This window comes from Mastigoproctus giganteus, chromosome 13, assembly GCF_048544385.1.
Source record: "Mastigoproctus giganteus isolate SK-2022 chromosome 13, ASM4854438v1, whole genome shotgun sequence".
In the NCBI taxonomy this organism is placed as follows: domain Eukaryota; kingdom Metazoa; phylum Arthropoda; class Arachnida; order Uropygi; family Thelyphonidae; genus Mastigoproctus; species Mastigoproctus giganteus.
In genome coordinates, this window is record NC_143587.1 from 51,564,107 (window position 1) to 51,579,392 (window position 15,286).

Genomic DNA, 15,286 nt, shown 5'->3' on the forward strand with positions numbered 1-15,286 from the left:
TAAGCCCCTTGTTGTCAGCTTCAACCGTGAAATTCTGGATTATCGCTAATCCAGGGAAAATGCTAGAAAAACATTCACGCAGAAGCAATTCTTTATTCAATGATAAACACATCCATTTTCTCTTAAGCTGGCATCAGTGAATATTCATATTCCGCTTTTACAGTTTTACTTTGACCTTATCGACTTACACTGTTGTTGTTGAGTTTTAGGTACACATTGAGCCGAATATAATATGTTTGTAAATTGCGTGTATTCTGTGGTCGATTTGCTGATTGCTCCAGCTCGCTAGGTATGTCTGTGAGACGGAAACCCCCAAGTTTCTGGGAGGGGGGAAAAACACTACCCTCGCCTGAGATTGATTAACTCAAAAGACCCATAAAATATCCCTCTCGTCTTTAACAGGATTCGAACTCTGGTCTTTTCCGCTTGGTGTAGGGAAAATGGTGATTTTAACAACTGTGTGCTACCCACGAGGGCTTGACTCACGCTAATTAAGTGAGACCTGAAAATCTTTCAATGCAAAATTGCCGTTCCAACTGAAAATAAATTAAAATCTGTTTGAAGTGGGTGCTTGGAACGTTTCTAATAATCGAATTACGAAACCTCAATTAGATGATATCAAAAGTAACCAATTTGTCAAATTGCTTTTGTGACAGTAAAATCAATAGCACTCAAAGCAAGGAACTTTGCTGATTGGTCTCTTGGCACTACTTTTTCCCCCGTTGCCTTTTTGTAGCCGGGTTTTATTGAGACATTTTGAAAGCGTCGTGTCAGCGTAACTTTTGTTCCATTTCTTGGTGCAGTTGTTTGAAGCCAAAATGAAGTAATTAACGGATTTATTGCTAATTCCAAATGAGAAATGAATTTTCTCGGTTGTGAAACACAAAAATTGGGACAATTTAATATCGTATATATCAATTAATTAAACTGTTCGTTAGTTCTGACATTAAATTGACGTTGGTTTTGTCTCTTTTAATTTTAGTTGTAAATGCAATAAAAAAAAACGTAAGGTAATTTTTATTCTAGAGATTTGATTCTTCAGCATTAGCGTTACTTGGTTCCCGAAGGGTATTTGTCCATTTTAATTCTAATAAAAAATAACATTTTATGTTTCAGCTCCAATATTAATATCTTACGATGTTTAATTATAAATATTGAATAAGTTTGGAAAATTGTGGATCTGATCTCATTTTCATATTATCTTTTTCTTTTTTATTGTGGAGAAACATATTGTGTGCTAATATTAGGAAACTGAGAGTTAATAACCGTGGTTCTTTAGAATTGACATCATCTCTTTTTATGGTCATTGCACCACGCAATGACCATAAAAACGGCTATTGCACCAATGTCAGCAAACGTTCTAGGGTGCAATAAAGAGATAAGAAGATTGGGAGTAACTGCCCTATTACAGAGTATCATCTTCATGGGTTTATTTTCGTAATCATTGATTATTTTTAGTTTATTTTCCAAAAATGAAAAACCAGTTCGCCAGATATGTCTGTTAAAATAAATTAGAGGGTTCCTACCAGCGTACCCTAATGGAGGTATTTTGTTTCAATCCACTATTTAATTTAAAACATAATTAAACTATTCTCTGTTATTTACTGCATTGAAGGATATGGAAAATAGGTCCCTTAGTTATAAATCTCTCGTTTTTATCTTTTTACAATGTATAATTCTGTACGCAATAAAAAGTTCTTCTTCTAATCATAAATGTTCTATTATGAAATATAATAAATTTGTCTAGAACTATTTAACAAGAAGTATTTTCATTTTTTTATTATTTTCATATGAAGGACCAGGTTTAAGATTTTTTCTCCTGTTAGTAATAAATTAAGATTATTCTACTGTTTCCTACTAAGATGTACAACAAAAACATATTTTATTCATGCACATACACTGACCTCCCAAAAATATAAGATCATCCTTCTGAAGATAGTGAACAATGAAAGTAAGCTCAATGTGTAGAGATAACGAACTGGTATAAAGTGTGATAATACGGGGGGGGGGGCGATACAATTAAACTACGATTATGTAGGCTATAGAGATTTTTTTTGACACAGGTCCAAAATAAAAACTGCTATAATACGCGATAATACCGCAAAATTTTGGCGCATTGACATTCTCCACAAAAACGTAGAGAAATCTATAAAACCCAATGTGGATCTGCGTCACCCAGCACTCAGGGGATTAAATGGATAATTTTCATCTTGAGTCTTGAATGAAGTGAATCAATGTGGTAATGTGCAATGAAGTATACTGCAAGATCGTATACAAGTAGACATGGGATTATAAGGACATCTTATGTAGGTTGCAATTTAAAAATTTAGTTTGCTTCCGATACAGTTATTAAAACGATATGCAAGAGTGAAAATAACATAAATTTTAAATTTTTAAATGAGTCAGAATTGGATGAAAGACATTGCTGATTCGGGCCATCTTGCTGGAACTAGTACACTGATTGGACAGAAATTATGGGATACCTGCCTAGTAACGAGTAGACCTTTCTCCCGGATCAGGGCACTCACACGGCGAGGCACTGAGTCCACTAGATTACAGAAGCGTTCCACAGGTATCTCCATCCATGCTTGCTGCACCTCTGTCCATAATTCCGTCGCACTCCTGGGTGGACGATCCAAAGCTCGAACAGACCTTTCCACAGCATCCCAAAGATGTTCCGGCGTTCATGTCCGGTGAAAGGGGAGGCTATTCCATGGTGGTAAAATCTGCGGATTGCTCTTCGAACCATGTTCTAATCACCAGGGCTCTGTGGGGAGACGCATTGTCCCGCTGGAGGAGTTCATTGCTCTGTGGGTGCACGATTACCATGAAGAGATGCAGATGATTTGCAGGATCGAGACGTAACCTGGACTGTTCAGAAATGTGTCTAGACGTACCCAACGTGTGCCAGTTGAATATGCCCAGACCATTACTGACCGTCCACCTGCCTAAACAGTTCCTTGTTGGCATGACGAGTGCATAGCTTCGTGCGGTTTCCGCCAAATACGTACCCTCCGGTCCGCTCGGAATAACTGGAAACGGAACTCATCGGACCAGCAGACCCGTCTCCAATCATCCAATGTCCAGCGCCAATGTTCTTTCGCCCTGTTGAGGCATAGAGTCCTGTGTCGTGGTGTTAGCAATGGGACTCCCGTGGGTCGGCGGCTCCCATAACCTATTGCGGCTGATAATCGCTTGATGGTCTTGGTCGTGACGTTTCTGGCATTTTTAACTTCCAAAACATCGAGATTAAATGGATAATTGTAAATTCTTCTTTATACTCCGGTACGACCAGTGGAGTTTACAATAAGTTATCAATACAAACTTTAATCGCATTTAGCAGTTACGGGCTTGAATCCCGGTCCACTCAAAGAGCGCGTGCTACTGCACTCTCGCTCCCGACCACTCGGCTACGGCAGACTTTAACAATCTAACTGGGTTATTTTTAATAAGCACCAAGGTAACTCAAATAACTAAATTGCCTCGGTCAATGCCCATCTCTTCCATCATGCACTACGATTGATGTCTTTTGAGGTTGTGATGGGCATCATGGTGAAATCAAATTTTCCTTACATTTCGAGCTCCAAAACAGTGGTCGCAGGCTCGCCGCTAGATAATCACAGACCAAACCTGTTGGTAACTGTCTAGAAAGGAGTGAATCCGGACCAGATAATGTATAATCTCGCTGCGTCTACTCTGCCAGGTAGTGACTAGAGGGAGTCCGAGTAGTGTGTATGCGAAAGCCACGCATTTTCAGGGCCAGTTGCAGGATGTCAAGGAGCTGGGTGCCGTGTGCACGGTGTATCCAAAAATTTCATTACTTCATACATGTCTGTTTCCCCACTTTTTTTTTTACTACTGAATACATCACAAATAGTCAAACTGATAGAACAAACTTAGTCGGTCTGAGGCGTAGATAGTAAGTTTTTTTTCCCAGAATCCGGGGTCCAGAATCCGTGATTTGTCCAGCAAACAGAAAAAAAAACAGACAATATACATGGAGCAATATGGCCATGGATGCTCCTAAAACTCTACAACAAGACAACAACAATACCCTGCCTCTGTCAAACTTCATCGTCGGGATGATACAGTCTGGTAGTTAGCTTCCTTCGGGGATTCGCTACACTTAGGCACGACCGTTAGACTGGTAAGCCATGTGCAGCGACTTCTCACTTTAAAACATGACTTTCGATTGGCTACGATCCAAGAACGGCGGTCTTACACCAAGCTAGACGGTGTCTGGCATTAGTCTAGGTGATTAGTAGCTAATGGCTTCTGTACTACCGTGATAACTCATTTAATGCAGCATTCCGCGCACTGAGCTGGTGCTGACATGTGTCCAAATCGTCTCACCAAGGACTGTGTGCTGCGACAACGCCTACCTGAGTTCCGAGCGGACAATTCTTTGCAAGGCTTTCATGTCACGTTCCGTTACCTTCGGAGGTTTTCCGAGTTGTTTCTTGACTGTTTTAGCGCCAGTCGACTTCCATTTGCAGATGGCATCACCAATCGTAGACCTAGGGATCTTCGGGGCCGTTGAAATGTCACACGATTATCATTCTGCTCTGGGTTTGTTAACTCAAAAGTGTTCCACATCCGATAAAGATTGGGAAACACTGCTTTATACAAATTAAAGTTTATCATTGTACCCTATTAGGATAAAAAATAAGAATATTTAATGTTGTAGCTTGTAATAGGGCTTTTGAAAACATTAATTATTGTATTAGCGGTATTTTTATTAAATTTCATGGTAGTTAAACACACCAGTTTTTCTAAACTACACGATTAAGCTGTCATCATTCATCTTTCGCGTTTATTTGCCGACTAATATTCATAATTTATTCCTAAACTGAGCACACTGTTGCAATTTTCTTCTTTAAAGCGATTTTCTACGTCGAAAGAGAATTAAAAACGACATTCAATTTCGGAAATTATATTTCTTCACAACTGTTGCTTCACGTTATAAATTTTTTTTTTTTAAATCATCACCGATGAGTTTAGTAAATCATCGAAAACTGTTATCCAGAATTGGAAAAATAATTAAAAGTTTCCTATTCTTATTCCCTTGTCTTCTCGAGCTGTACGTTTTCTCTAATAAAGACATGATTTATGACTGCTACAAAGTTTAATTTTGCTTCATTCTGATGATGCATATTCTGTAGAAGTTTTTTTTTAGCTTCACTACGATCGTCAAGTAAAAATGGTTGATCGTTTCTGTTGTTGGCTGCTCAGAAAATCAAATGTTAATTGAGGGAACTAATAACTTCAGTTCCACTGACCAATAAAAAATGGAAATGGTTATGTTGACGGGTTTGGTAATGTTCACGAGGATTTTTAAAAATCTGCTGCTTGCATGCTCTGTCTGACACGGGCAATCTAAACTCCTAGAATTAATTATAGAAGGCTGTCTCCAGATGGCGAAATTTGCACATTTCTTCACTTATGATGCGTACTGCGTCATTAGATACCAGATATCGCTCCACGATTTATGCAGGCGTTATTACATAGGGAACTATTTCAAACCATATGAGTTGCTCTATTGTGAGATAATTAAGTGAAAATTATCCTATGACAGTTTTACAGAGAATCTAAGATTTTTCATGGGCTCCTGACCTTCCAGTCCTTAGATAACTGTCTTAGTTGGCAAGCATAAATTTTCCCTGCACGCAAGATGCTCTCTTTGTGATATTTTACAACCATTTAAATTGGTTAGTTATCAGAAGCTGTGGTGTTATCATGATTTAATTTGGATTTTCTTCGTGGCTTTTGTATACCATTAAGATTTGTCTCATGGTCTATTTTTTAAAAAGTGTGTAAAAAAAAGTTCCTGCCTTTTACCAACAAACTGCTTTATTAATTTGAATGAAAACAGCTTGTCAATGACTGGACATATCAACTCCTTTTCCATCTAATCGTCCAGATTATTTAGGCACTTGTCATAATTTTTAGATAAAATTCTTCTTTTGACCTCGTAAGAAAAATAGAAATCTTAAAGCTTTCTGTTTAAATGTGTTGCTATTTGGGTGGATTTTGTATCTATTGAATGCTGTCATGATATGTCGTTTTTATTTTACTTGAACGTGATACTAAATATTTTTTTCTGTATTTTCAGATATTTGGCTGTATTCTTCAGTTAAATCCATGTTTATGGACTCCGCACACTGAAATTCCGCATGTGCCAAGTAACGGAACCTGTCGTCTGTAATTCCATACTACTACCTCTCCAATTCTTCAGAAACGAATTCCTCGACGGAGATGAGGTGTTTACTAAATATTTACAGTAACAGCTCGAAGTAATTTTATATCAAGTGTATTTAGTTAGAAAAACTTTGATTTCTTTGGAAGACGCATATGAAGTATAATTTTCGGACATAAACACCATTGGAGAGTTTGAACCAAAAAACCCTACTAAAGTTCGACAATGGAAGTTTCTCCGTGGCGATCCAGTGCCCTCTACCAGAGAACGGTGGATTATTCAATCCAGTTTATTTCTTGGCGTTCAGTAATTATCAGTAGCTGAACTCTCTCGACTATGCAATACTCCACTAGTTAATAGATATTTCTCAATGCCCAGTCCTTTTTGAACTAACCGTACCTATGGCAAACGAATCCCGACTTGTTATGTTTAATGATGGCGCAGCCGAGCCAACTGCGAACACTTCGTCCGTGGTACACATGGGGTTCCAGAACACCACCGATGAATTTAGTAATAATCATAAATCACCTGATTGGTGGAGTCAAAAGGTGCAGGTCCCTCCTGATTGGTCGAAATTAAGAAACGAATTGGGATGGATGTGGCAGATCCACACGTACGGCCTCGCTTGTGTTTTCCTCATTTTGGCTTGTGCAGCTTTTTTCACCATCCTTGGACTACGAGCACAACTCTCAACCCGCCCACATCTTACATCTGTGAATGTCTTCCTGTGTTTACTAGGGATTTCTCGCACACTGAGTCTCTTCGTGGACCCCTATGGATCCAGAGCGGTAAGCTTGCTTAAGAAATTTTTAACCTTTTTCTATAAAACTTAATTGCATCGCTTCAGTATTTCTCTTTTATTTAATACTTAACTACCACGAGATTCAATGGTCCGCTGTCCTTTTCTGGTTTATAATTGTCGCAAAAGCTCGTCAGACAAAACATTTCTCAGACTACCATGTCACAGTTCTGTATTTTGTTAGGTCTTCATAGACCAGATGGTTATGAAGGTCATCATTCTCCTATATGTGGTTGTTAAAAATCGTAAATTAGATATTTATTTTAAAGTTAAGTCACCAATAAAGTCATTACTTGTTTAGTGATAGAATGAAAATTTCCCATAATAGCTTCTCCGTTGCAAAGCCGAAGGCTTATTGGAAGAAGAAGGAGAAGACCTCAGTTCATTTGGTTTCATACAGAAAGCACCTTTTCTTTTAATGAGGGTTATACTGCATTTCTCCATATGCCGTTGTCAAAAAATCGAAAACCAAGATCATTATAAACTTAGCAGAAAAATATAAATATTCTGATTATAGTTTTCTGATGTTGCAACGTCATATATGAGAATGATCCAAGTCCATGCACTCGTAGGAACACAACAGAAGCTAACAGGTACAATACAGAAAAGAAAAATACAGTATTCTAAAATATAATTGTTAACTAATTTATTTTTAGAGATATAACAAAGTCCAACGTACATAATGAAAAATTCTAGGTGTCGAAATCCGAGATTTATTCATTGGCAACGTTAAATATCTGCAAACTATGATTTTGCTTTTGAATGAAAGTTTCATTAACGACGTGCACAGTCTTCAATTTTTTATTTATCTATTTTTTTTTTTTTTTTTTGCAAATGTAAATGATTATTTCCTTGTATTAAGATGACCTTGTTTGGCCATTGTTTCCACATCCAGGATGGTTATAAAGGTCTTTCCAACTTTTAAAAATTGAAACGAAAAACTGTTTTTTCTTTTGTGTATCGAAAAACTATATTTTGCATTATAGTCAGTATGTGTGTGTATGTGTGTGTGTGTGTGTGTGTTTTTATTGCCAAAGCAACTAAGGCTATGAGTCATCAATAATATTATGCCTGTAACTGCGTGTATAGTTTGGTCGGATTACTGTTTACTGGATGAAGAACCATGCAACCCGCTCTTGGGTCAACTTTCTCAGCTACGGTGTGAAAATAAAGCCCACAAAAAATTTATCGCGTGATTGACAGGATTAGAACTCGCGCTTTTTCCACCCGACATCGGAAAACGCTGATTATAACCACTTTGGTTGTAATCAGCGTCCATTACAATTAAAATTTCGGTTATTCTCCTTGTCATCATCCTATTGTATGAGAAACATAAAAAGGAAACACGCTGGAAAAGTTATAAAAAGGAAATTTAATTTAAAAGGAAGTCTTTGTCTTCGTTGTCTTTCATTTCTAAAATATATTCACCATTATATTAGCAGGTGTTTCAAGAGAACTGCATTTGTTATGACGAAAATAGGTCATGTGACAATCACCGCAGATTTCCACAGGATGGAAAAACTGGGGATGCGGGGGAGAAAAGATGTACTTAACTTTGCTTGAGAATGGGGCTCATAAACTTTCTTTCACAGAAATTCCGAAACTTTACATTACTCCTCAAATATGTATCACTGAAGTACAATAATAATATCATACTTCAATTCTATATACTTCAGTGCTATATATAAGAAAAATAGTTATTATTATTATTAGCCATATGGTGCAAGGAAGCCTGAGGTTTTTGCTGCACCAGCCAAAAAACAATTTCAGTTACCCTGAGAAAGAGAGTCAAAAGTAAAAGGGAATCATCAAGAAAGAGAAAAATGATGATATCCAGCTCAGGGCCCTGGGTATGCCAAGCCCATACTCACCAGATGTGAGCCCCCTGGGGTTAAATTATATTCAGGTTTAAACGAAAACAAAGCTGGGCTAATCTCTGTACACTCTATATACTTGATTATTGAAAATGTTTAAAGACAAAATATGAATATCAACGACACTGGTATAATTGGCCATTTATACACAAAGCAGCCAATTTATTTGGTACACTGACCTAATAGCGATCAGTGCCTCTTTTAGCTTTCAGAACAGCATCAAGTCATCGGGAAATGGACGCCACGAGATGTCGAAGTATTCCACAGGGATGCTAGAGCCAACTGTCAAACTGCATTCAAAGCTTAGGTCGCACTGTAGGCCATTTTCTCACTGAACGCACATACACCCAATGTCCCTAGTCGATGTCTCGGATGACGAAGTGCGTTTAATAAATTGGCGATTAAGTGTATAGTCTCTGGATGAAAATTAAATACTTTGCAAACCAAAGTGTTTTACCACCTCGCCGTCCTGGTGGGAATAAAATTTTCTACAAAAGTATTTTGAAGATTATTGGATTCACAGTCTATTGTGACATTAAAACTTTTAAAATTGCATTATTGTGATCCTTGCCAGTTTAAGTATCTCACTCACGATAGATCTCTCTCTAACCTTATAACGACAGGAATGTAATAAGTCCAATCATAAAAGTGGTACTCATTTCATTCTGGTCTTTGGAAAAAAAGGAGGTAAATCTTTTAAAATGTCAGCTTCCATTGAGTTTCATTGCTTTTTTCATGCCATATGCAATAAGTTTAACAATAAACCACATGAAAAGTTTCACCATGGTGAAAGATTATGAACGCAATAGTCTCTACAAAGATAGATCGCTGTAGAAAAATTTTGCTTAACTAGTTATGCTAATTATCTTTAATTAAAGACACATTCTTTCTGTATATATCCCAATATTATCTTTGTAATAAAACAGTTAACTTACAACTTTCTTTTCTTTTTATAACTGTTCATCTGAAAGAAAATAAAAATATCGCTGAAAAATAACAAATGGTATTAAATTATACTCCCAAAAGACATATGAACTGTGCTGACTGTACTGGGACGAAAGTTATTGGCATTTAAAAGAGAAGATAGTTTCTTCTAGCCGTATAGTTCAGTTACTAAATTATTAATGACAAAGAGCAGCCGTATGTGAGATATTATCGGCCTTTTCAAAGCGACCTTCTCTTGACTGTGTTAATCATAATCTTTTGAGAAAAAAAATCATAATATTTTTGCAAGATACACAGTAAGACATCTTTCACTTGTTTTTTTTTTATTTACATTGGCAGCGTATAACACTGAACAACGAATTTTTTTTCTATAGAAATATAGTGAACTAAATGTATTTTTAGGCATATTGGCGTAAAGTGCCTGTTATCTTCACCATGTCCGTCTGTATGTCTGTAATAACTTGACTTCTAATAGATAGATTTTCATAAAATTCCAGATTTGGCTCGATTAGACAAATTAGTCGAGCCATTCCAAATTTTGTTAAAATCAGATCAATAGAAATGGAACAGTTATTATTTATTTGTCCGTCTGTCCGCATTTAATAACTCAACTCACATTAGATAGATTTTGATCAAATTTTATATTTAGCTCTCTTAGACAGACTTTTCATGCCGTCCCAAAGTTTATTAAAATCGGACCAATACAAATCTTGCAAATTATTATTAGTTTGTCCGTCCGTTCGCATGTAATAACTCAACACTCTCGGTAGATGGATTTTCATGAAACGTTGGTTCTTTTAGGATGATTTGTCCAGTCTTCTCAAATTTCACTAAACTCAGACCAATATAAATCCGGAAATCATTTTCCCCCCCTTTGACAATTCAGTTTTTTCCTCTACAGCGCTGAATGAAATGAGGTGCCACAATACATAAAGTAGAATACAGATCAGAGATTCAGTTCCTCTTTTTCTAAAAGCGAAAATAGCCAAAACAATCCACGAAGAAATGGTCGCTGCTTATGAAGAAGACTATTCGGGTATATTTCAAATGTGGAAGAACATCAGTGCATGATTAAGAACTCACAGGACGCCTTACAACTGCTGTAACAGAAGAGTGTTGCAAAAATTTAGGCATTAATCCTAGAAGATCGCCTTCGTGTATAGCATAGTTGGTAAAATCACCCTCCTCCCTACACCGGGTGGAAAAGACCAGAGTTTAGACCCGTCAATGACGTGAGAAATTTTCATGGGCCTTTTACACAACGTGGCTGAGTTAGTCGGTCTCAGTTGAGGACAGCATGGTCTTTGCTCCAGGAACTCAGTTCTTCGTCCAACAAACAGAAAATCGACCACGTAACACACGAATTTAAAGACAATATATGCGGAGCAATATGGCCTCAGTTGCTGATGCTCCAAAAAGCCTACTACAACATTAACAACAACAACAACTATTTCTGAATATTCGGAAAATATTTTTCATTTTTTACGAGAGCTGTTTGAAAAGTTTCATTGGGGGAGAAACCTTGCTTTATCCAGTAGTGAAACATCACATGAGTAAAGATACACTTATAAACGTTTCTTTCTTTTATATTACGGGAGGCTGTACTTCTCTGTTTTCTGCGCGGTGGCAATACCACTGTAGCACACGCGGTGGCAATACCACTGTAGCACAGTGGTATTGCCACCGTCCTCCCCACACCGGGTGGAAAAGGCCCAGGTTTGAATCCCGTCGATGACGCGAGGAACTTTAATGGACTTTTTTCACTCCGTGGCTGAGTTAGTCGGTCTCAGGCGTAGATAAGAAGGCTTTTTCCGCAGAAATTGGGATTTTTTTATTCAGCAAAACGGGCAAATCGACCAGAGAACACACGCAATTTACAGACAAAATGCGTATATGGGTATATGTAATCATTTTACCGGTGATCCTAACATAATAATTTGAATATGTACTTCTCCGTTGGCATTAGCTGATTTTAAAAAATGGCTACTTAAACATAGACAACTGTATAATTGTGTATAGTTTTCCGATTTCTAAAAGACAAAATGACTTTGCAGAAAAAACCGATTCGTTGAAAGTTAAACAGCGCGTTGCATAATCCTTCCCTTAATTTTTCGACTACAGTTGTGACGTGGTGAGACAAGTACCAGAAGATTGTCCCCTTGTATAAGGCAATGGTCAGGCCACACCTTGAGTACTGCGAACAGGACTGGAGGTCTCATTTTAGGAAGGATCTAGAGTTGCTAAAACGAGTACAGAGAAGGGCAACAAGACTGGTGGAGGAAAAAAGAGGTGCTCTTACGAAGCTTAAGCTCTGCAAATTGCAGCGTCTGGAGACTAGGCACCTGCGAGGTGATCTGATTGAGGTGTATAAGGACTCGGATGAGTTGAGCAGGCTCAATGCTGATGGGATTCTTCCTCTTGCTCTGATCACGAACCTGAGGGGTATAAATTCAAACTGAGGAAAGACAGTTGTAGAATAGATGTGCGGAAAATTGCTTTTAGCCAGCGGGTAGTTAATCCTGGAACAAACTTCCATCTGTCGTTGTGGAAGTTGATAGCTTAAATAAATTCAAGGAATAAGCAGACAAACTTTTGGAGCGAATGGATGGGTGAAATGGGAAGTGTTTTTTTTGGCTGATGCTGTACAAACTTTCTTTCTTGCATCATATGCCTATGCTAATGCTATGTGTGACTATGTCGAAAGGTAATGTACACTAGTGTACTTTTTATGAATCGTTTCATTGTTCTGTAATTAAATGTTCTTTCACAAAAATATCTGTTAGCCTACTTTTTAAACAGCCCTTATTTTGTCAACGAAGCCATTTCTACTTTGATTTTCACTTTCAGACAGAATATAATAAAATAATAATTAAATAATAAAGAAATAATTTAATATAATAAATAGACTTTATAGATTTAGCTTGAGCATATTTTATGAATTAATTAATAATTAATTATTTTTAATTTTTATTATTATTTAAAATTATTATGGTAATTCTTTTGGACGCTATGTTTATTGTTGAAATAATAGAACCAAATCGAGCAGCGCCCCTAGCGAAAATCTTTCAAAGTATTCTTCGTATATATGGAAGATGGCAGATAAAAATTGAATCAGAAACTTGTAGATGATCGCTTTATTTAAACTAGATATTTATTTCCCTGCTATCTACTCAACGCCTGTGAAATGAATGCCCACGAAGAAACGGGAATTGAACTCCGATTTGAGTGTATTATAAATGGTAAATCATATTTTCAATTATTTCTATGTGTAAACTATAGCAGAAGTTAAATATTTGAGTTTTTAACTGAAATTACCATATATGCCTTTTTTCCTCGGGGATTTATAATTAAAGTATCTAGTTCATTAACCGTAACAAGCGATAAGCGGAATGATTTGTGATGAGGTTTACTATCGGTGATAGCATTTGGTTGCGGGTCAACATTAAAGCACGGCCGTGATTATCAACATCAAAGCAGGCAGCTGCGTGCATGACAAGATATTTTATTGGGGCTCATTTAGCGTAATGCAGGGAGATCGTGATGTGTTCCAATTCACCTTCGTTAAATTTCATAGAGGTTTGGCAAAAAAAAAAACATTGCTATTAGCAGTTTCATTTATCAAGCTTCATTTCTTAGCGCGGCAGAGCTGTATAAATTATTAAAATGCCTAGTAGCGTGTCTAATTTCGTTAGGCCTATCGTTGTTCACAGTATTAAATTAGTTTCGAAGGAAAATGTTAAAAGATTGCCTCTAAGCCAACTGTGCATCTTGTTATCGTACTCATTGCTTCCTTAGAAGCTTGAGTGATCCAAGTAAACGCTCTGTGTTCCATTACGGCTTTCTCTAACAGTATTTTCTAATAAATTACATCGTTATAATGTATTGTCCAGTCACTCATTTTTATACACACGTGTGTAAAAAATATGGATGAATATGAAGAAATTATACGTACAGTAAACTTTAAAAACCGGCACCCTCAGGGATTGAGAGCTGCTGGATTTTAGCGAGGTGTACTTTTCGAGGAGCACATTTCATTAATTGGTAAGTACAAACAACTGAACCTATTTATATCTATGAATATTTATAATGATACCTTGTTTGTTCGATTTTCCTGTTGCTAGACGAAAACCCGATTTTTTGAAGAGAAGAACCATGTTACCCTCGCTTGGGACCGACTAACTCAGCCATGTTGTGAAAAAGCCCATAAAAATTCCTCACGTCATTGACCGGATTCGGACTCAGGACTTTTCCATCCGCTGTATGAAGGGCGTTGATTATAACGAATGTGCACCTCGCGAAGACTGAAATTACCTGTAGATACCGGACTCGGACTCAATTTTTCTTCTTTTTCATGTTATACATTTTATTATGCCTGTTCCATTCAAAAATATTGTTTCTTTACATCATAAGCATCGCTTTCTTTTCCTATGAGCCGTTGATGCTCAAGCCTTTGTCCACCTTTAATGTTGTTCTCTTCCTGCTTTTACACATATGCACGGTGTTAACAAAATATTAGGAGTAGACACTAAGAGAAAAGATAACGATTTGCAGTTCACATCGATACAGTGTAGGATTTCGTTGGTCTCTAATGCAGCAGGCAATCTGTAGGAAACAGATTTCATCTATTTGTGACCAGTGTTGATGGAAATGTTTCTTACAGCAGAGCAGGTTTCAACTAAGTAAGAGACATTAATCACCATGGACACGAACTCAACTTTTCATTTCTTCCCGCAGTGGTTCTCTGAGCTGAGACTCGAGACTGTGAACGTGCAAGTCTATCGGCCACATTATTCTCCACAAATCAAACTGTGACACTGAACTTAGGACGGGAAACACTGCCCTTTTGAAAAAAAAATATGGAACTCGGCCGTGATATTAGTTTTAGAAATATGCAAGTCAGTGTCCATAAATAAAACTAATAAAAAAGTTGGCATAGTGGTTAAGATCACCATTCCTTCCACATCGTGGGGAAAAGGCCTGAGTTTGAATCCTGTCTAGATGAGTGAAGGGTGAGGGCCGCATGGATTTTACTTCCAAAAACACGGGTTTATCATTGTTTGACAAACTAAACATAAAATGCATAAATTTAATATGATATTGAGATACAATACACTAACATCTCATGGCCTTGGTTGCATTGTCACAAAATTAAATAACAACTTTTTCATTTGCACAGCGAATTATGTCGGTCTTGTACTTGTACTTTTTCCAGTATTGAATCTACCCTGCGATTTTCTCTTTCACGGGATGTTTTGGTATATCCTATTTCAAATCTATCAAGCATTCTTCACCTTCTGAATGAGTCTTCTCGGTATTAGACTGGAAAGCTCGGTTTATTTGAAGTGATGTAATGTTTTTTTTTTTTATTTAATTTAATTTTTTTTTGCATTACATAAAAAAAAAACATTTTTTATTTCTTTTGTACTGATGCAGATCTTTCATACACGGTTCATCTTCTCAGAAACTTGCCAC

The 15,286-nt window shown here is 37.0% G+C and overlaps 1 protein-coding gene across 1 annotated transcript in view; it reads left to right on the forward strand.

Moving 5' to 3' along the window:
• Positions 1 to 15,286, forward strand: part of LOC150076045 (uncharacterized) — a 198,471-nt gene that overhangs the window by 109,155 nt on the left and 74,030 nt on the right. The window contains exon 2 of the mRNA XM_090387578.1: positions 6,113 to 6,984. Within this exon, the coding sequence (XP_090243704.1) occupies positions 6,598 to 6,984 (387 nt within the window). The 5' untranslated portion in view covers positions 6,113 to 6,597. The remainder of the gene's footprint in view (positions 1 to 6,112; positions 6,985 to 15,286) is intronic.